Source organism: Grampus griseus, assembly GCF_964374135.1.
Source record: "Grampus griseus genome assembly, chromosome: 14".
In the NCBI taxonomy this organism is placed as follows: Eukaryota; Metazoa; Chordata; class Mammalia; order Artiodactyla; family Delphinidae; genus Grampus; species Grampus griseus.
In genome coordinates, this window is record NC_139008.1 from 68,282,920 (window position 1) to 68,305,573 (window position 22,654).

Genomic DNA, 22,654 nt, shown 5'->3' on the forward strand with positions numbered 1-22,654 from the left:
GCTCAGGACATTCATTGCTTTAGGAAGTTGCTTCTTCTGTGTTTTTTTTTTTTGTGTGTGTGTGTGTTGTTTTTTTTTTTAGCTTTAGGAAGTTTTTACCCCTCATTGAGTAAGAAGTAATTCCATCGTCCCCGGCATGCACGTGTGCCCTCACACTCACAATGGCCGGGTCCCATCTGTCACACTTCTGGAATGCATTGCTTTCACACTGCCCCCGTTCATGCTTTCATTCTTTGTCCTCTGAGCTGTTGTAATAGCTTCCTTAACTAGTCGGCTGGGCTCTAACCTCTGATCACCCCTGTCCTTCTCCAGAATGGCCTCCAGAGCCCGGGATGCACAACAGGTCTGATCACCTCACACCCATCTTCGCTGCCCTTGTCTTGCCCATCTAATAAAGTACCTGTGCAGTATGACATTTGGACCACTGCAGAATGATCACTACGATCACTTACTGAGTACTGTTCGAGGCCAGACCTGTGCCAAGTGCAGTCAGACACACTTTATAGGAGCAACAGCCTTGCAGGGTGTAGAGAGCAGTTCATCCATTTTGTCAATGAGACAACCAACTCAGACATGAGATGGGCCTGCCCTAGACCTTGAGCTGTCTCCTCCATCAGGGGCACCTTTACATCTTAGTCTACACTCTGCTGTCATCCTAGGAAGGGGGTACCTCTTCTCCTTCCTAGCTAGTAATAATCATCCTCAGGCTTAGCCAGGGGATACTGCTGCCTCCAGGGGATACTGCTGCCTCCAGGAAGCCCTCCCTACAGCCAGTCATTATTGGTCTTTCTTTCTCCCCAAATTGTAACTCGCAGCTCTTTTCTGGTCATCCAGTCATTGGGCCTCGGTTTATGTTATGATTGGTCCTTTGCACGCCTTCCTCCCTGGCTTATTCACTCTTCGGGGGAGTGGGATGGAGTCTCTTCTCCCTTGTTTGTGCATCACTTGTAGTGTGCCCATGCTCTGCACACCACAGGACACAGGAAGGCTGAAGTCGCCTGCAGAGAATTTACCCGAAAGAAGCGTGGAGAGTGGTGCCGTGTGGTTCTTTATAGCACAGCGCAGTTCTTTTGTTGGCCTGAGGCTTGTTTTTTTATGCCTGTGCAAACACGACTTTGAGGTTAACAGGTAGCATCCAGCTATTTTGTAGTTCAATCCAGTGGACTCTTCTAGAAGTGCTCCTCCAAGCCCTTTCACATTGCACTCGATGCAGGTCCTCAGGGCACCCCTGGGCTCCCAGTTTCCAGGAGCAGGCGTGGGTGTATTTAGGGAAGATACCTGGGAACTAAAGAAGACAGGCCTTGTGATCACATGGCCAGGCCTCCTAGGAGAAGAGAAAGTGATGCTTGGCCAGGCCTCAGGGGATCGGGAAGGTCACTGAGAGTCAGATAATGGTGTGCTCCACCTTACAGGATGTCTGTGCCCCTGCAGCTAGATAGCAGCCCCCCTCCAGCACTCTGTGTCCTGCCGGCTTGGTCACTCGGTTCTTCTCGGTCTCAACTTCTCTGTGTGTCTTGGGTCACATGCCCCAAGAGGGCATCTTTGGTGGAGTCTCCCTCCTCCATCGTTGGCCAGTGCTCTCACGTCAGGCCTCCCTATAGACTGCAGGTCTGGTGGTCAAGTGCCATTGAAGAGGACGTGGCCACCTATTCAGGAGGAATTACCAAGAGCCACTCTTCTCAACAGGGTCCTGTGGGAGCATCGGGGAAGTGAATGCTTGCCAACCTGCCCCATACAAAGTGTTGTGCTTCTTCCTGTGGGGCATATAATGATGGAGAGGACTCTGTCCCCGTACATATAGAGTACATGCAGATCTGTAACTGTGCTACCAGGGACACATCTACTGTTCATAGACGTATACGCTTCCTTTATACACTGATAACTTGTGTGATCAGAGCTGTGCTTTCCAGATCAGAGCTACACATCAACCTGATTTAATCCTTATTTAACTTGAGTTACACCTTCTGACCTAATTTTCTGTTAAATAAAATATGGGGGTTGGGGGGGGTGGGGGTGGGTGGGTTAAGATCAATAGCACAGCTGCATGTTGACTCAGATGCACTGCTGAATGCAGTTTGGAAACCTAACTTCTATCATTTCTGTCAAGTCTTCGGTAAAGAGTCTGTTCATTGAAATGTGATTCTCCAAAATTGCAATAATAAAAATATGATTTTTAATAATTATTTTGTAACCCCTAGTCTGTATTATATATATCCAATCCCTACTCCCCACCCCCTGCTCTGCCAGTTTTATATTGTTTTCTTTCTTTCCATGAGTTACTATGAACCATTTTTTTTTTGAGAGGAGTGAAGAATTGATTTTTTTTTTTTTCTTTTAGAAATTTTGGGATTTCTTTAATCAAAATGACACCAGTGACCCAACCAGGGATACGTGCGTGATCCTTACGGTGGAAGGGCGAACATTTCCAGTGGATATCTTTTATCTACAAAGGTTTGATGATCCTTGCATTTTTAATGAGGGCGATTAGAAAAGTAGGCCTGTTCTGTGGGAGGAGAAGCAATTGCATCTGCTTGAGGCTCTGAGGGCGAGGTGCCAGACTGCTGAGGAGGGGCGGGCGTGTTTTGCACCTCCCATCATTGATAGGGTGTTCTGGAACCCTGCTCAGTATCACTGCTGGATCTAGTTTAAACTCTCCATACTGATGTGCAGGTTTCTCTGACTCTGTGGTCCCTGGGCTCAGCTGGAAAGAGCAAAATGGTAACAGTGTCTCAGGGAGGAGGGTTCTATAGTTGTCAGAACTGGGCTTTACAAGACTGTCTGTCAGCTTGGGCAGTATTAGTGATTTGAATCATTTGGTTCTCAGCTTTTTACATCTTAGCAAGAAGGCCTGGTTGCCATTTTCGGGAGGAGCCTCCTTGGACAGGAAGGAGTCATCCTAATTCCTACCCCTAGTCACTGGACAGACAAAGACCAGGAGCCTGGGCCAGTGGCAGATGAATCCAGAGAGTTGTGGGCTTGACTTCTGAGTGATTCTAGAGGGACAGGACACCCATTAGCTCCTTTCAGACATGCTGCCAGTGGTCAGGAGGGGAAATAGAGTGTGGGATTCAGCACTGGGACCATAGATCCAGTTTCCCTGGCCAGGCATCCTTGCATGCTAAAGATAAGACATCTATTTGCATGGGTTTATTGCTTTTATGTCTCTGCAAATAAAGCCAAAAATCATAGTTTACATGTAATTACGGATTGTTTTTGAATGTCGCATTTAAAAAAAGAAAAAAAAAGAATGAATGTTTATTTTATCAATAATTATTCATATATTGATTACCTGCTGGGCAGGCCCAAACTAACTTGCACGAGGCTTCGCTGCCAGATTACTAGGGTAATTGATCTATAATTAATGAGCATATTCTAGTGATGAATTTATCTCACACATCTTTTCAGTCCTGTTCCAGATTATATCAAATCAACTGTAGAAACTGTGATGAAAATTCACCAGACAGAGGGAGATGGAGACATATTAGCATTTCTCACTGGCCAGGTAATTCCATCGGACCTTTTCTCTGTGGTGAACAGACACGTTAAGGCAGCACCAGAATTTATATGGAGGCCTGTTACTTTACGTAGCCCCTGATTTCATGTTTTATTGTATTTTGTGGTTACTTGATTGCATAAATAATTGTATAGTTTGATGTCATTTATCTATTAACTCAATTGCCAGAGAGTCATTACTTCCTGCCTCTTCTGTCTGCAGAGGGTTAAATGTATTTTAAATTTATTAGCTAATTCCAGAGTAAATTAGAGCGTTCAATGGGCCGTTTTGATACCAGAATTGAATACTATATGCGGTACATTTTGTGCATCCTTGTTGTTGCTGCAGCCCCTTTTCCCAGTGATACCTTTGCAGCTCATCCTGGAGGGGTCAAGTAGGCACATCACTGGAAAAACAACTGAACAAGCCCAAATGCTCACTCAAGGTTGTAGCTCTGTTCAGAACTACCTTCTAGTTGTAATCATTTCCACTGTCAAACGTTTTCCATGGCTCAGTAATCTTTTCTAGGGAAAGCTTATAGTGATTTTGTATGCCACAGCCTGTCCATACGTATGCCACGCTGTTTGCCACAGAGCATAAAAAAAAAACTCAGTAAAAGTCATAGTTTTGGTATATCAGGAATTCTTCTATTGACTGCAGATAGTGTAGGTCTCAGTGATTAACCTGACAGTTGCAAATTTTCACCCCCATCGGCACCATTGTTCGGTAGCATTTGATTAAATACCACCCCAGCGTGGAACTTGATGGCTCTGACAGTCATGAATCTGACCACATTTAAAATCCTCATCCCAATTTTCATTTTCTTGCAGTATGATAAAATGACATGCTTCAAATTGATCTCATTTTCTTTGGTTCCTGGTTCGACGATTTTAGGAAGAGGTAGAAACTGTTGTGTCTATGCTGATTGAGCAGGCTCGAGCACTGGGTCGGACTGGGATGAAGAGACACCTCCGGGTTCTCCCCATGTATGCGGGACTGCCTTCCTTTGAGCAAATGAAAGTGTTTGAAAGGGTGTCACGCACTGTCAGAAAGGTGAGACTAACCTGAGGACCAAGGAGTATAATCACGTTGGTGCTCCTTTGCTATCCACTAGAAAGATTTATTTTATTTTATTAAAAAAAATTTTTTTTATTGAAGTAGAGTTGATTTACAATGTTGTGCCAGTCTCTGCTGTAACAGCGAAGTGACTCAGCCACACACATACTTACATTCTTTTTTACATTCTTTTCCATTATGGTTTATCCCAGGAGACTGGATATAGTTCCCTGTGCTATGCATTAGGACCTTGTTGTTTATCCCTTCTAAATGTAATAGTTTGTATCTACCAACCCCAAACTCCCAGTCCATCCCTCTCCCTCCCCCCACCCCCTTGGCAACCACAAGTCTGTTCTCTCTGTCTGTGAGTCTGTTTCTGTTTTGTAGGTAGGTTCATTTGTGCCATATTTTAGATTCCACATATAAGTGATATCATACGGTATTTGTCTTTCTGACTGACTTCACTTAGTATGATAATCTCAAGTTGCATCCATGTTGCTGCAGATGGCATTATTTCACTCTTTTTTATGGCTGGATAGTATTCCATTGTATATATGTACCACATCTTCTTTATTCATACATCTGTCGATGGACATTTAGGTTGTTTCCATGTTTTGGCTGTTGTGAACAGTGCTGCTGTGAACATAGGGGTGCATGTGTCTTTTTGAATTACAGTTTTGTCCGGGTATATGGAAAGATTTATTTTAAATTGAAGTAAAATTTGCTAAATAGGAAGGTCTCTTTAAGAACTTGAAGTCCATGTTTCTGTGCAGCAGATCTAAAAGCGCACAGTAAATAACGTGTTGCAAAGATTTCTAAACCTGCCCCACAGAAGGTTTAGTAATTATCAGAGTAGGTGACTTCTCTTTGCTTCTTTTCTTCCTGCCTAGTCTTTCCCCGTCTGGTTTAAAGGACTGTCTTGGTGGATCCTGGTCAGTCAAGAACACTAGATTAGTTTCTGCAGAATGGTTTCTAAACCATTTGTTAGAAGCATCAGTTTTCCTGTAGAGCCAAGTTTGAGTCAGTTAATTCAATGTGTGGCTTAAACATCCTTGGCCTTGAAATTGGGGTGGGGAAGGGTGTGGTGAGAAGCATGGGTTTAAAGGAGCCAGTAGGCAGCCAGTCTGCCTCCTGTTCATCGCCGCCCTGGGCCTTGCTCTGTTTTCCCTTCCGTCAGATGAGGAAGGTACAGAACTGGCCCGAAGTCAGCTTAGAGTAGCTATTTATCAGCAGGTGGCAGAGAACACAGTAAGTGAGGGATGACAGGTCTGAGGATCCCCTCCCAACTTCAGGCCACTTGCAAGAGGGCACCCTGCCTCCTGGCCATTGGGACGGAGCAGCTCAAGTCTGTCCAGTCAAACGTGACCTGCAGCCAACTAGTCAGGAGGTCTGGGTTACCGTGTGCCGTGGGATGAGTTACTCAACCCTGAGGCCCAGTTTTCTCAGCTGTAAAGCATGAATAGCAGTAACTTTTAGATAGATGGCTTTATAGCATAAAATCCTGCCTCTAGTATGTAAAAATGGTAGGAAGGGGCTTCCCTGGTGGCGCAGTGGTTGAGAGTCCGCCTGCCGATGCAGGGGACACGGGTTCGTGCCCCGGTCCGGGAAGATCCCACATGCCGCGGAGCGGCTGGGCCCGTGAGCCATGGCCGCTGAGCCTGCGTGTCCGGAGCCTGTGCTCCGCAACGGGAGAGGCCACAACAGTGAGAGGCCCGCGTACAGCAAAAAAAAAAAAAAAAATGGTAGGAAGATGTTTTATAAAACGATCGATGTAAAAGTGCCCGAAAAACGTTCTAAGTGCTATCTGTGCATGTCTCCTGCTGCTTCGTACCTTCCAGGGGCAGCGCCCAGTGCCCTTAGAATAAAATGCAAACCCCTCACGTGGCCCAGGGACTGTGCATGATCTGGTCCCTGCCTCCCTCCTGAGTTCGTCTTGTATTTATTTACTCTGGTCTCTGGCTGCATAGGCTGTTTCTGCTTCCTCTGCCTGGATCCCTGTAGGGCTGGCTGCTGCTTATTACTCAGGTCTTAGCCCAAAGTCTTCTTTTAGAGAGGTTTTCCCTGGCCATCTAACCTGAAGTAGCACTCCATTATTATAATATATGATGTATACATTGAATGCTACATAATATTAGAGTATTACCCTGTTGCATTTTCTTCCCAGTCACTCTCTTGTTTATGTTCATTATTTCTCTACCCAAACCCTCATACTGGAATGTAGACTCTTGTCCATCCTACATTCCTGGCAGCTTGGAGAGTGCCTGGCAATGTGCAGACCCTCAGAAAGCAGTTAGAATGTGAGTGAGCAAATGACTAGACATGTACAATGACTAGACATGTACATGACTAGACATGTACATGACTAGACATGTGATTTACTTAAGTTGTACAAAAGGTAGAAACTAACATTTGTTGAATGTTACTCTGGGCCAAGTACTCCAGGTACCAGGCTGTAATCACTTCATGTATATTTCACATTTAATCCCCTTAAGGACCCTGGGAGAGGGTAAATATCATTATGGAGACAAGGAAACATGCTCAGGAGGTGAAGTAATTTGTTCAAGGTCCCACACTCAGGGAGAATTCAAACCCAGGGTACCCTGACCCTAAAACTCATCATGCTCTATCCAGGATACCAAACTGCCTCTCACAGGTTCTGCACTGTCAGAAATATCTTAAAATCTTTTAGGATTTTGATTAGTTTATTCTGAGTGAAAAGAACCAAATAACTTTTACCCTTACTCTCCTTCCTGTGGGGAGCCTAGGTGATAGTGGCCACCAATGTAGCAGAAACGTCCATCACAATCAGCGGGATTGTGTATGTGATTGACTGTGGCTTTGTGAAACTCCGAGCCTACAACCCCAGGACAGCTATTGAGTGCTTGGTGGTGGTCCCAGTGTCCCAGGCATCAGCCAGCCAGCGAGCAGGACGTGGTGGCCGCAGCCGCTCAGGAAAATGTTACCGCCTTTATACGGGTAAGTTTGGCTTTTTTTTTTTTTTTAAAGGGTTTTGACTTTCTAATACTCAGCCTGGGCATCAGAGAATATTACAGATATCTACCATAATAGGCAAAACTTAACATAAGATCCAGACTTCCCTCACAAGGCCCTCGGTGATCTGGCCTCCACCGCCTTCCTCACTCCAAATGTGGCGCTTCTTTGCTACTGCTCCCTGCTGGCCAAAGCTGGACCACGAATCACCAGTTATTTGACATCTCCTTTCTAACCTAATGTCTGCGCCTCAGCCTCTCTGTGGCCATGTGATGTGTAGCTTGGGCCCTGCGGCTCAGGTCCTGTTTTTCTTACCTCTCCCTTAGCTTCGTGTGCCATTTTCTTGTTCTGGGATCCTGGAATCCTGTGGGTCCTCACATTGGGTGCCATCTTTTTTTTTTTTTTATGTTTATTTATTTACATTCTTATTAGTCATCCATTTTATACACATTATTGTATACATGTCAGTCCCAATCTCCCAGTTCATCCCACCACCACCACCCCCTGCCGCTGGGTTCCATCTTTACCTCTGGTTCAGAGCATCTTTGCAGAGCTAAACTGGCAGGATCTCTCCTGAGGCTCATTGATAGAAAGCAATTAGTTGGTCAACTCCTGCTCTGTGCCATGCACCATACTAGGCTCTGAGGGAGCAAAATGAAATGACAATAAAGACTGTCCCAGCTCATAAGGAGCTTTCTCTCCAGCTAGATGACAGCCTTACCTGCAGAAAATGATGTCCCCAAAGCTGCTCTTTCCTTCTTCGTACTCCTCTTTTGTGGGCAATGGTATCAAGGTTTCTCTCAATTGTCCAGACTTAATTTTCAAATTGTTTTTAACTCTCTCTTCTGTCCAATATCCATCTGCAGTCATGTACCAGATCCGGGGGGTTTTACCACTTAGCTCTTCTTTGCTTTCCGGTTACCGTCATCCTTGTTCAGTCCTTGACATCATTTATTCTTTTAGCGAATGTTTACAGAGCACCTGCTCTGTGCCATGCATGGAGACAAGGCTTGGAAATCTAGGGCCAGGTGAGACACGGTCTGTGGCCACGTGGCTGACAGCTTGGTGGTGGAGACAGTCTCATGAACAGATCAGCATATTATGGTGTGATAGGGTCACCTTAATGGAATGAGCCTTGGAAGCAGAGAGCAGGGAGTTATCCTGTTGGAGAGGGCTTCACAGTCGGTAATTGAGCCCAGTCTTATTGGCAGCCCAGTAGTTAATCCAGGTGAAGGGATAGCAGTGGAGAATAGATTCCAGCGCACCAGGCAGAGGGAGTGGAATGTACCAGTACTTGGAGGGGAGGAACGGGGTAAGAAGGATTCATGGGAGGGAGGGGGAAGGCAGAGCCTGAAACCAGAGAGGTGAGGGTCTTCTACTGAAGGTGCTAAGAAGGAATGACGGAAGTGCAAAGAGGAGAACCAGGGCTAAAAGAGGAACTGAAATAAGGGGAGGAGGAAGTTTTAAGAAAACAAACAAACAAAAAATTTATTAAGGTGAAATTTACATACACGAAATTAACCATTTTAACTTGAACAGTTCAGTGGCATTTATTATGGTTCACAGTGTGCAACCACCACCTTTATCTAGTTTCAAAACATTTTCATCACTCCAAAGCAAAACTCCTAACCCATTAAGCAGTTTTTCCTCCATTTCTCCCTGCCCCCAGCCGCTGACAACCACCAACCAACAGTCTTTGTTCTTTCTTTCTGGATTGACAGTTGGCCCTCCGTATCTGCAGATTCAACCAACTACAGACTGAAAATATTTGGGAAGAAAATCCCAGAAAGTTCCAGAAAGCAAAACTTGAATTTGCCCGCACACCAGCAACTGTTTACATGGGGTTTACATTGTGTTAGGTCCTATAAGTAATCTAGAGATGATTTAAAGTATTCAGGGGATGTGTGTAGGTTATATGCAAATACCATGCCATTTTATATAAGGCACTTGAGCATCCCCAGATTTTGGTATCTGCAGTGGGGGAGAGGGATGTCCTGGTACCAATCTCCTGTGGATACCAAGGGAAGACTGTATCTGTTTTGGATATTTCATATAAATTAAATCATATAATGTGATGTTTTGTGTCTGGTTTCTTTCATTCAGTGTAATGTTTTCCAGGTTCATTTACATTGTATTAGTACTTCATTCCTTTTTGGGCTGAATAATATTCTGTTGTATGGATGTACCACAATTTGTTTATTCATTAGTTGATGGTTGCTTCCACCTTTTGGCTATTGTGGGTAGTGCTGCTGTGAACAAGCATGTATGTGTACTTGTTTGAGTACCTGTTTTTAATTCCTTTGGGTATACACCTAGGAGTGGAATTGCAGGGTCATATGGTAATTCTTTGTTTAACTTGAGGAACTCAGGTTACTTTTAAAGAGGAAATGGCCAGCATCATCTCATGCTCCAAAGAAATCAAACAGTAGACTGTGGACTAAAGATTGGCAAGTGGCTTTGGTTAAAAGGTCACTGGAGTCCTTAGCATGAGCAGTTTTAGTGGAGGTGAGGTTGAGGAGAGGCCACGTAATGGGCTACGTTAGATCCAGCCTCTAGGCTTTCTCCGCTAGCCTGCTTCCAGAAAACGCAGCTCTGAGCAGGGTGCTACCTGCTCAGACCCTTAACAGTTTCCCAGGGCCTTACGGGACTATTTCTAGCTTGTCTTCTCCTGTTGTACACCAGCACCTACCCTACACTGCATCCCTGCTGAGCTGCACTCTTCTTGGACATACCTTCTGTTTTCCCACATCCACCTCTCAAACCTTTGGTACCTTTCCATGGGCTGTTTCCTCTGCCCAACAGATCCTCCTTATCCTTGAAATCCTCCCTCACATGTCAGTGCCCTCAAATGCCTTCTCCCACCAGCTGTCCTTCCTTCTTCCCTCTGCCTCCATTTCTCTTTGCGAGGACCCCTCACTGGGACCTAGCCTGTTCCTCCTCTTGGTCCCAGGCCCCTTTGAATCACTGAAACTTCTTAAGAGCCATTGGCCTACAGCTCCTGCAGCTCTTGGCCCAATGCCTTGTGTACTTGAGTTCTCAGTAGAGTTTAACTGAGTGTCAGTGAACTCTTAGGAAGCACCTACTTCCTGTGAGCGTCTTCTCAGCAGGACCGTCCTCTTATCTGATAACTTTGTTTCTGCCTTGGTCAGCAGTGTGCTTGGAAAATGCGGTTATCCTACCAAAAGGCTATCCCCCAAACACTCTTGCAACTTGAATGGAATATCCCATTTGGAACTTCCTGCTGTTGCCTGTTACCCAGAACCTTCCAAGTAGACCCAAGCATTTGGCAATTTGTATCAGTCAGTTCACAGAGTATTTATTGTCTGTTTTCTCAAATTAAAGCTTTCTGAAGTCCTTCAGTGGTGGTGCTAGTTCTTCACGACACCTTTTGTTTTGTTCTGATTTTTTTTCTCTAGTTAACTAAAGATTTATGATCTGAATGGAAGTTGAGCCACCTTTGTGTGAAAGAGGGTGTGCACAGTTAAAGTGTTGACTGATGTGGGAGGACTGTGTATATAATCCTCCTCTATGTGATCCTGAAGCTTTCTGAATATACACAAAAAGGATTTAATCTCTTCCTACCTGTCTTTTCCCCATGCCTTTTTTTTTTTTTTTTTGCGGTACGTGGGCCTCTCCCGTTGCGGAGCACAGGCTCCGGACGCGCAGGCTCAGTGGCCATGGCTCACGGGCCCAGCCGCTCCACGGCATGTGGGATCTTCCCGGACCAGGGCACGAACCCGTGTCCCCTGCATCGGCAGGCGGACTCTCAAGCAGTGCGCCGCCAGGGAAGCCCTCCCCACCCTTTTTATCTAGCTTTTATAAAAAGGCTTCCCAGATTCTCTTTCCTTCCTCTGCCCTCTCCTGCCCCTCCCATCTTGGCACCTCTGAACCTGATGGTGCTTTTTCCTCAAAAGGTGTTTGAGGACACCTTTTGTTCCTGATGGTGCATGTAAGCATTCATTAATCTGTTTGGGGCAGCATCAGATTCTGGGAGTGACGTGTGTGCCTGGCTCAATTTAGAAAGTTAGATTTGGACAAATTTTGCTGTTTATAAGGTTTGGTCATTTTTTTTATATTTTGGAGATACTTTGGTTATGTTCTAGTTATATTTGGTGATTTATCTTGAAATAGTTCTTTGCTTTTATGTGTAGTTCTGGCCTGCTTGACGTACTCCATCCCAAGCAGAGGGAATGGCAATTGGCCACCCATAGTGATTCAGCAAATACTTGTTGCTTTGATTTAATGTTTTGCTAACAAGAAGCACATTTTATTTTAATTAATTAATTAATTTTTGGCTGCATGGGGTCTTCGTTGCTGCGTCCAGACTTTCTCTAGTTGTGGCGAGCGGGGGCTACTCTTCTTTGTGGGATAAGCCACCACTCTTCTCGTTGTGGTGGCTTATCTTTTGCGGAGCATGGGCTCTAGGCACGCCAGCTTCCATAGTTGTGGCATGCGGGCTCAGTAGTTGTGGCTCGTGGGCTCTAGAGCGCAGGCTCAGTAGTTGTGGTGCATGGGCTTAGTTGCTCCGTGGCATGTGGGATCTTCCCGGACCAGAGCTCGAACCCGTGTCCCCTGCATAGGCAGGCAGATTCTTAACCACTGTGCCACCAGGGAAGTCCAAGAAGCACATTTTAAAAAGCATTCTAAAGTAAAAGGAGAAACTTTTATACAGATATATTGTTCAAATGTATTTATCTAAGGTATTTAAAAAAATAGAAGGATCTTTCCTAAATAGGAAACAACTTTATATCACAATATCATATGCATCTGAGCCTAGACTCCTAGAGCCTCTCATTAAAGTTAGAGAAGGAGAACTGTTCCTTTGGCATAATGATTGCATTTGATTGTGACATTTGATCTCAAACAGTTCTCTTTTCTTATCCTTAGAGGAAGCCTTTGACCAGCTGCCTCAATCCACCGTTCCTGAGATGCAGCGGAGCAATCTGGCCCCTGTCATCCTGCAGCTGAAAGCACTGGGGATCGACAACGTCCTCAGGTTCCACTTCATGTCGGTAAGTCCTGCCTTCCGTCTGTCTGGGAGGCCAGAGTGCTCCCAGGGGAGTGTCAGGACATTGATACAGAGCATGCTGCCTTTCTGGGTTTTTTCACTTAGCTCGTGTGTTGTGTGCAGGGTTCAAGGGAATACAGCCAGACAAGGCTGACACAATTCTGTTCTTGTCTGTTGGGGGAGAGAGACAAGTAAGTGGGTAATGACAGTGCCTGGGCCCTGTACTCTGAGAGACAAAGGAAAGGCCCGCAGCCCAGTTAGTCATGTCTGAGGTGAGACCTGAAACCCAAGTGGGATCTCAGCAGGTCGGGAGAGGTGGAGTTATCCAGGGCAGGAGTGTGTGTGTAGGCCTATGTGCCCAAATGTCATGATTGGGGGAGCCAAGAGGGCTCTGGTAGAGCTGCAGGGAAAGTCCCTATGGCTGATTGCATTTCTGATTATTTCCCAAGGTCAGTTTCCAGGAGTATGATTATTGGGTCAGAGGGCCATGGTCATTTCATAGATCCTTGATACAAGGCTGAATTCCTTTACAGGTATAAACTCCAGCAGTGCATGAATGCCTGACTCACTGTACCCCTATCATGTCATGTTATTTTCTTTTAGAGTTTTGCTAATTTGATTTGGTGAGGGGAAGGAGGAAAAATATTATCTGTATCTTTTTTGATTTCTCATAAGATTAAAAAAAAATTATTGGCCACTTTATATTTCTTCTGAAATATAAGAAGAAATCTACATAATCTTATCTAACAGATAATCCATTTATCTGTTAGAATTAGTGTTTATTAGTGATTAAGAGTCCGTTAACTATTAAACACATTAACCTTTGTCTATAGTATTTCTTGCAAAGTTCTTCTGATTGTATTGTATTTTATTGTTTGTTTATGTGCAGCCATTTAAGCAAAGATAGTAATATCTTTCCATCTTTACCTCTGTGATTTCTTCTGTTACTCTTGTGCTTATGAAGCATTTCCCCATATCTAGGTCAGTTAATAAATATTCACTCATGTTTTCTTCTTGAATTTTTATGATTTGAAAGCTTGCATTTTTAACTCCTTATTATATCCCAACTCTGTTGGTATATGATGTGTAACAAGGCTAGATTCCTGGGTGCTAAAGTCCCTAATGTACCATGTCACGATAAACTAGGCAAATGAAAGAAGAGAATATAACAATATCATCTGCTCTCCCAAAGAAAACATACTTATTTCCCATAAGTATGGAGAAAATATACGCTTTGAATGTTGGTATATAGTACGAGAAATTATACAGAAAAGTGAACAGTATATGCAAATCAAAAGCTTATGAAAAGCTCCACATCTCAGATTAAAGGAAAACATAAGGGCAAAAAGGACAGATCAGTGTCTCAAAAACTATAGAGTTTTCAAACGTCCTTGTGAATACATCGAATACTCACTAAAGAAAAAGCTAAAGGAAAGGGAACAGCACAAATGGTAACTAACGTTAGAACATGTTTGGCTTCTCTAGGAGAGATAAATGCAAGTTGAAATAGCTGTACCACTGTACATTAATTGAATGATCAAACATAAGGAAAAATGGTAAAATCCAAAGCTGACACAGTTTGGGGAAAGTGGTTTTATATTCCGTTTCAGTCCTCATGGAGGACTTTCTGGCATTATTTTATGAGCTGTAGAAATGCCTGGTATTTCTTCTCAGGGAATTTTCTCCTGAAAAAAATAATCCAAAAGAAACAAAGAACTTACATGTAGGGTAATGTTTATAGTATCATTTTATATTAAATTAAAAATACAATAACGGAAATCATAAACTTTCAGACAACTGAAAAATGAGGAAAATACATATAAACTCATCTTCATATATTGCCTTCTGGTTATTTCCTTCTGAAATTGTGTTTTTTTCACAGTTGAAATCACAGGATACATATAATTTTGTATATTTAGCAGTGATGATTACAGTAGCAAAGAACTAAAAGAACTCAACTGCCCAGTAGTAAGAAAGTTGCTTATTTCACAGTGTATGACCTTGTCAGAATAGTATGCAGTTGTCCCAGGGTATTTGCTGTAAAGTGTCCATGGGTACAAGAAACAGAGGGAACAGGAAAGCAGGCAGTGAGAAAAACAAGTTAAAATTATACACACACAGTCCTTCCAACTACATTAAAACAGCGTTTGCATATGATCCCGAATCAGATGAGGCCATAGAGAAATACTAGTAAATGTGTGTTGAGGTGAGAGTACTCTGGATGTGATTGGAGACGGGGGGGGGGGGGGGTAAAGGTGTGGGTTGTTTTGATTGATGATGAATTCAAAGAGCAGAATTCATTGGGCTTGGTGATTGACTGGAAACAGGGCCAAAGATTGAAAGGAGTCGAAGAGAGCCTGTTTTGTTCTGTAATTATTCAGAACCACATTCAGTGCTTGAGCTATCCATTATTCATGTAATCTCAGTGTAATAAAAGATCCCAGAGGGGTTCAGCTCCTCTACTGAGGTGCTGTGTGTATGTTGCCTGTTTGTAAAGTAGGATGTTGTGGGCACTGAGGAGAGGCTAGTGAATCAATTATATGATTTAGTCAACAGCGATTTGTTGAATCCCCAGTGTATAGTGAATCAGGTCTCGTTCCTACCCTCATCTGTGTGTGCGTGCAGTCAGCACAACTTTGAGAAGTACAGCTCTGTTCCTTGGCAGTCAGTGGGTGGGGTAGAGTGGAAAGAATGAGACCTGAATTCAGTCTCTGACTTTGCCACCAACTGCCTCTAGGATCTTGTTCAAATGTCTTTTACTTTTTGTTATTCACTTTCCTCATCTGTAAAATTGAACTAAAACAGCGTGATACTTAAAATACTTTTCTTGTGAATGGATTTGAGAAAAAAAAACTACGCAGTTTGCAAAAGGACTATAATTTCATTATGTGGCTTATAGATGAAATAATTTAGAGGACGATAGTAATGATGCTTGGTACTTAGTAGACGCCAGTAAAGGCGCGTGGAAGGAAAGCACATAGTAAGGATCCAGAGACTCAGACTGAAGGTCACAATATCAGCTTTGCTTAGCTTCAAATTGTCTGGCATTCTCTTTTCAGGAATTCAAATTTAACCGATGTCAGGTACCCCCTATAGGCAGGGCCTGGGGCAGGGCTGTGGGTGATGCAAAGATGAATCATCCACCACTACTGCAGTATCATGGGGCTTCTTAGAAGGCTGAGACACGAAGTAAAAACTAGAGATGTTTGATGAAAGTTTAGGGAAAGCAAAGAGGTAGGTCAAGGTAAGAACCCATCGCTTCTGATGGAGGGGAGCATGAGGGAAAGCTTCAAAGGAAATGTTTAGCCAAGCTGAGATTAAAGACCAAATAGTACTAAGGGTGCTGAGAGGGAGAGGAAGGACATTTCAAGAGGAGAAGCGTGGAGGTTGGGAAGTCTCGGGCATGTTAGAGAGAAGAGTGGATTGAGGAGGAAAGTCACATTATTATGGCTGTTACCTGATGAAGTTAACTTAGGAGGGTTTTTATGTTTTTTACAGCCCCCTCCAGCACAGTCGATGGTTCAGGCGTTGGAGTTACTCTATGCTCTGGGAGGTATGCCTGTCTCTTATTCTGTGTTTTCTTATCTGTTTATTAATATGTGATATTAGTTAGGTTGTATTCACGCTAGGGCTCTTAGTATCTTCAGGGCTGGGATTGATTCTCCCTATACGTATGGTCCTCTTAGTGACACGTCAGCTCATCCAAATAAGAAGGTGGGACCGTGATTAATGAAGTCCAGTCGTAACAATGAATTTATAAAGCCTGTGTCAGTACGTCAGAAGCTATTAATAACCATCGCCACAGCTACACTTCCAAGAGACATCTGGAAGATTCTCTACCAGTATTTCACATGTTACCTCTCTGCGCCTTTTCCTCTGTCCCTCGACCCCATTCTGAAATCTGGCTCTGTGTTCTCTCCCTAACTCCCCTTCCTTCCACTCCTGGAGTTCCCTGTGGAGAATTGGGTAGAATACCAGGCTGTGGTATTGTTTGGGCGAGGAAACACCATGTTATGGAGGAACTTCTATTCTCTTGTTTGAAAATGTGGTATTTACCTTAAGATAGAGAAAACTGTGGCCTGAATTTACCTCTTCAGGAAGTTTGTGTCTTTTCTGTGAATGTTGCCTCAGGTGAATATAATATCCAGTTCAGTATTAAATTTCAGTGGAGGTTTTGTTCTTTGAGATTCTTTCTTTCTCTCTCTCTTTTTTTTTTTTGGTTCTCAACATCTTTATTGAAGTATAATTCATATGCTGTAAAATTTACCCATTTAAAATGTACAGTTCAGTGCTTTTTAGTATATTTACAGGGTTGTGCAACCATCACTACAAGTTTAGAACATTTAGAACATTTTCATCACCCAAAAAAGAAACCCTGAACCCAATAGCCCTCCCTCCCCATTCCCTCCCCAATAGCCCTCTCCCCCATCCCAGCCTAGGCAACCACTAATATACTTCCTATCTCTATAGATTTGCCTATTCTGGACATTTCATATAAATGGAATCACATAGTATGTGGTCTTTTGTGATTGGCTTTTTTCATTCAGCATGATGTTTTCAAGATTTATCTATGTTGTAGCAATATTGATACTTCATTTCTTTTTATTGCTGAATAATATTCCATTGTATCGATATACCACTTATTATTCTTATTCATTTATCAGTTGATGAACATTTAGATTGTTTCCCCTTTTTGACTAATATAAATAATGCTTCTGTAAGTATCCACGTACAAGTTTTTGGTGGACCTTCTACCAGCAGTGTGTGAGGGTTCCAGTTTCTCCACGTAATGACGGGTTGCCCATGCTTGTTATTATCTGTTTTATGTACTGTCGCCATCCTGGTGGGTATGAAGTGGTGTCTCGCCATTTTGGTTTGTATTTCCCTAATGACTGATGATGCTGAGTACTTTTTCGTATGCTTATTGGCTATTTGTATATCTTTTTTGGAGAAATGTCTATTCAAATCCTTTGTTCATTTTTACTTGGGGTGTTGTCTTTTTATTATCGAGTTGGAGGAGTTCTTTATATATACTGGATACACGTTTCTTATCAGATCTGTGATTGTAAATATTCCTCCCATTCTGTGGGTTGGCTTTTCACTTTCTTGATGGTATTGTTGGTAATACAAAAGTTTTAAGTTTTTATGTGGTTCAGTTTATGTATTTTTTCTTTCATTGCTTGTGCTTTTGGTGTCTTACCTAAGAAATCATTTCCTAATCCTTGGGCATGAAGATCTCTCCTAGGTTTTCTTTGAAGAGTTTTTGTAGTTTCAGTTCTTATGTTTAGTAGGTCTGTGATCCATTTTGAGTTAATTTTTTTGTAAACGGTGAGGTAGGGGTCCGTCTTCATTATATTTATGATACCTTCCTGTGAAGGAATAGCCAACTATTGATTAAAAAAAATCTTCAATGATTTAAAAGGCCTTTAGGGTCTATATCACATCAGCCCTGAGTGAGCATATGCCAGAAAAGGTTTCCATCCTCTGTTCTCAAGCATGTGATAGGAACTTGAAAGCAAAGTCTCCTGGGATAATCTGAAATGTGTATGAGAGAATATCCACTATTCAGAAGTTTTTCATTTGGACTGATTTTCCTCCAAACAGAATGAAATTTAAAATATTTAAAATGTCTTCACTGATCTAACTAAGCTGGAAAAGGTAGAGGGGAACACCCAACTTAAATTTATTTATAAGCTGAATTATCACCTTCAAAGAGATGATTATATGGGAACAGAAGAGAAATGACCTTTTCTGTCTTGCCCTGAGGTCTGCAGCAGGTGTTTTAATGCTCCATCTTGGGAATAGTCTAAACCATAGTAAAACGAGAGTCTCTATCTTGGGAATCCACTACCTCAAAATTGGCTATTGGTAAAGAGGCAAGGAGGGATGTGAGGAATTGAAGGAGTCAGCCCAGTTCAGCAAACAGCCCAGGAGGCAGTTGGATAAACAGCTCTGGTGTTGGCACCAAAGAGAGAGCCGGGCGTGTGTTTAGACTCAGTCATCAGCTTTGTAATTGCTCACAAATTTCTGAGAGGCCTGGGACATCTGTGGCCTCTCAGAAAAAGGTCCAGAGATGATGCAGAGAACAGCAGGAGAGGTGGCAGAGAAGCAGGGGAGTGGGGAATCACGGAAGCTGGGGAAGAGTGTTTCTAAGGAGCTGTGGTCAGCAGAGTCAAAGGCTGCTGGGGACCCTAAGGAAAGTGCCCTTTGTGTTTGGCACTGTCTGGTTGTCGGTCCCTTGGAAAGAGCAGTCTCTGGGGAGGAGTGGGACCAGGGGAGGGTGGGGGCAGGAGGAGGCTGTGAGGCCATTTCCTTATAATTAAGTCCTTGCATAGAGGCCATCAGAAGGATCAGTTTTTCAAAATTGAGCATTCAAGAGCACTGAGGAACTCTTTTCTTCTTTTATTGTAACAGCACTCTGGGTCAGGTTGAGGTTGGATACCTTTGTTTAGCATACATCATCTTTTATTCTCCCAACAACTGTGTATCTTCCAGCACCATGGTACATGCCTTCTGCTTTTTGTTGCTGTTCTTACGGCAGGGCTGGACAAAGACTGTCGCCTAACTGAGCCGCTTGGCATGAGGATAGCAGAGTTTCCTTTGAATCCCATGTTTGCAAAAATGCTGCTTGAATCAGGTAGGTGGAGACCAACAGTCCTCAATGATTTTATTTTGTCTGGGAGTTGTTTCCCAAATTCTGTGCACCCTGGGGAAGAGAGCACAATACATTTTGAGCAGTGAAGGAGCTTTCAGCTAAGGTTTGGGGCATGTGGCTAACTCGTGATTCAAGGTCAGTCGTCATTAATTCAGTAAACACTTTTGTTTGTTTCCTGTGGGTCTAGTACTGACACCTGATTTTTTTTTAACAGGGATTTAAAAAAAATTTGTGGTATAACATACAGAACATAAAATTTACCATGTTAATCATTTTTGAGTGTGCAGTTCTGTAGCATTAAGTACATTCACGTTATTGTTCAGCCACCACCACCGTCTGTCTCTGGAACTTCTTCATTTTTTTCAAACTGGAACTCTGTACCCATTGAGCACTAACTCCCCATTCTGTCGTCCCCCAGCCCCAGCAGCCACCATTCTGCCTTCTGTCTCTATGAAATTTGACTATTCTAGGAACCTCATAGAAGTAGAATCATACAGTATTTGTCCTTTTGTGACTGACTTTTTCACTTGGTATAATAATGTCTTCAAGGTTCATTTATGTTGTAGCATGTGTCAAAATTTCTTTTTAAAGGCTGAATAATATTCCATTGTATGGATAGACCATTCATCTGTTGGTGGACACCCAGGGAGCTGCCACCTTTTGACTATTGTGAATAATGCTGCTATGAACATGGGTGTGCAAGTATGTGTTTGAGTCCCTGCTTTCACTTCTTTGAGGTGTATACTTAGAGTGGAATTGCTGGATCATCTGATAATTCTATGTTTAATTTTTTGAGGAACCACTGCACCGTCTTCCACAGTGGCTGCACCATTTTGTATTCCCACCACCAAGGCACAAGGGTCCCAGCTTCTCCGACACCTTCAGATTTTTGTGAGAATATGAGTTAAGGGATAAAAGTGTATAACCTGGAGATCTTCTAATACTTAGAAGTCAAAATCATCTAGAGCAGGGGTCCCCAACCTCCGGGCCACGGACTGGTACCCGTCTGAGGCCAGTTAGGAACGGCGCCACACAGCAGGAGGTGAGCGTGGGCGAGCGAGCAAAGCTTCATCTGCCGCAGCCCATTGCTTGCATTGAGCCGTCCCATGCCCCTCCCCAGTCTGTGGAAAATTGTCTTCCATGAAACTTGTCCCTGGTGCCAAAAAGGTTGGGGACCGCTGCTCTAGAGACTATGGTTTGGCACACACTTCCCTGTGCTCCCCCCTCCTCAGTAGCCTAGAGAAGGGAAATACTCATTGTTTCTTGCTTTTGTCTAACTTTATATTCACTGGCAACAGACAAAGCTGCATGTCAGACTAAGCATGGTGAAAGTTAGCTGTAATTGTGTTTTGGAGCAATCAGGCTTACACTGAGAAGCAGGATTCTAAGCTTGGGGCTGGGGAAGTAGGTCACTCACGAGGCCAGAAGCTGCGGGGAGCATGCGGCACCGTTCGCGCTCTCTGTCTGATGCCCCGGGGGGCTGATTGCTGCAGACTCCGTGTCCAGGTGGCAGCAGCTGCAGCCCACAGCGTGCTTCCCTGGTCTAGTTATGCCTCGGGCTTGCCGGCTGAAATGAGCCCTACCGAGAGGGAGGCCACCTCTTAAAAGGGTCCAGGAGCAGAGGGACAGCACGAGGGACACAGGCCCCGTATTCCCGGCCCCCTCTCCCTCTCAGGCTTTCTGCCAGGATTCTAGGTGTCCACACTGAGTAGGGAGCAGGTGTGGAGCTGACCCGCCCTAGTGATAGGGCCAAGCTGGCCCCCATTGAGCCTCACAGCAGAGTCCCTCGGTGTGGCCACCGCGGAGTGGGGTCCTTCCAGGCCTCCTTCCATCTGGACCGTGTATAGGACATCCCATTTGGCAGGGTGAAGTGTTTATATGTTACAAGCTTTAAAAATCAAGCTACGTGTAAATAGATGATCTTAGTTTACAATGTGGTGTAAGGAAAATGTCAGAAAACATCTTCTCACTGACATATCGTATGTTTGAAATCAGACATGCTTTTTGGTTTATAGGAAATTTTGGCTGTTCTCAGGAAATTCTAAGCATTGCCGCCATGATGCAGATCCAGAATGTCTTTGTGGTCCCCTCAAACCAGAAGTCTCAGGCTGTAAGTCCGACTGTTCATTCGAGTCTTGCTCACTTTGGGCTTTCTTTTGTTAAAACTTCCCAGGAACTGCTGGTGACAGAGCAGCTTATGTTTTGAGGGTTAACTGTGTGCCTGACATTGTGCCAAACATTTTACGTGCGTCATGTCATTTTATCTTCACCGTGGACCTGGGCGGGGGGAGGTACTACTATCATCAGTTTTAGAGACGGAGGCACAGAAAATTTAGGTAACTTATGCATGGTTGCACAGCCAGAATTGATGGAAGTTGCCTTTCACAGTCCAAAGCCCCAAATCTTAACCATTGTCCTACTGACTTCCTAAGGGAAGTTTTTTTTTCTTTAAAGGCTGCTCTGAGAGCAACCTTGGTGGGCACGTTAGTGATATAAGGAGTCAGTGCCAGGGCACAGCAGGCTGGGCAAGTCAGGCTGCTGACAGGGTCCTCCCAAAGGCCCAGGCATCTGTGACAACTGGAAGGGTGAATGCTGGAAAGACGGTGAAGGAGAAATTACACTGTTGAAGAGCACCGGGGAAGTGAGGCGTCCTGATGGAGGGAGGCCCAAGATGAGCTCAGCGCCAGTTCCTGCTGGAAGAGTCAAGAAGCAGAAGCAGAGGGCTGAATGTAGCAGGGAGGAGAGAAACTTCCTTATGGACCGTTACCATCTTCCCTGACAGTTGCATAGCTGCAGGTTACGAAGTTTTCGTGCCTGGATGGTTCTGTTGTTTGTTTGCTTTTCTATTAACCTTTTTAACAATCCAACCGCAGGACAGGCAAATTCATTTTCAAGACAAGGAAAGTGAAGTTCTAAGCACTGTGTCTAAAATTGCAACATATACCCCTCCCGTCTCCATCCCCTGCCCCTGCTTTATTTCTCTCCTCTAGCTGTTCTTACCACCTACCATACTATATATTTTGCTTATTTATCCTGTTTGTTGTTTTTCTCCCACCACTGTCGTATTCACTGTTGTATCCCAAATGCATAGAACAGTGCCTGGCCTATAGTAGGTGCTCAGGAAATATCTGTTACTGAATGAATGGAAGGAAGGTGAATTATGTGGTATTTGATACAAGGAGCAAATTCTGAAGTCAGTAAGTGTATTTGTGTACTTGTATATATATTGGATACGCTGTTCCTTGAACCCATGGGAGCAGATGGCATTGCCCAGGATCTCACAAAAAGAAAAACTTAGGGACTGGGTCTGAAAGGATTGCGCAGCTCGTGGTGGCTTAGGAATATAGAGTGTCTTCCATGCTCCAGACAGCCGGCCCCTTGCCCTTCGCTTACTTTCTCTCAGGGGCTGGGAAGAGTTCTTCTGAAAGAGAAGATATTGACTGGATAGAGG

The 22,654-nt window shown here is 43.9% G+C and overlaps 1 protein-coding gene across 1 annotated transcript in view; it reads left to right on the top strand.

Annotated features, from left to right (window-relative positions):
* Nucleotides 1-22,654, top strand: part of DHX35 (DEAH-box helicase 35) — a 70,724-nt gene that overhangs the window by 33,537 nt on the left and 14,533 nt on the right. The window contains exons 9-16 of the mRNA XM_082670338.1: nucleotides 2,339-2,451; nucleotides 3,406-3,502; nucleotides 4,388-4,546; nucleotides 7,315-7,525; nucleotides 12,428-12,552; nucleotides 16,047-16,101; nucleotides 19,090-19,185; nucleotides 21,219-21,313. Coding sequence (XP_082526464.1) covers nucleotides 2,339-2,451; nucleotides 3,406-3,502; nucleotides 4,388-4,546; nucleotides 7,315-7,525; nucleotides 12,428-12,552; nucleotides 16,047-16,101; nucleotides 19,090-19,185; nucleotides 21,219-21,313 — 951 coding nt within the window. The remainder of the gene's footprint in view (nucleotides 1-2,338; nucleotides 2,452-3,405; nucleotides 3,503-4,387; nucleotides 4,547-7,314; nucleotides 7,526-12,427; nucleotides 12,553-16,046; nucleotides 16,102-19,089; nucleotides 19,186-21,218; nucleotides 21,314-22,654) is intronic.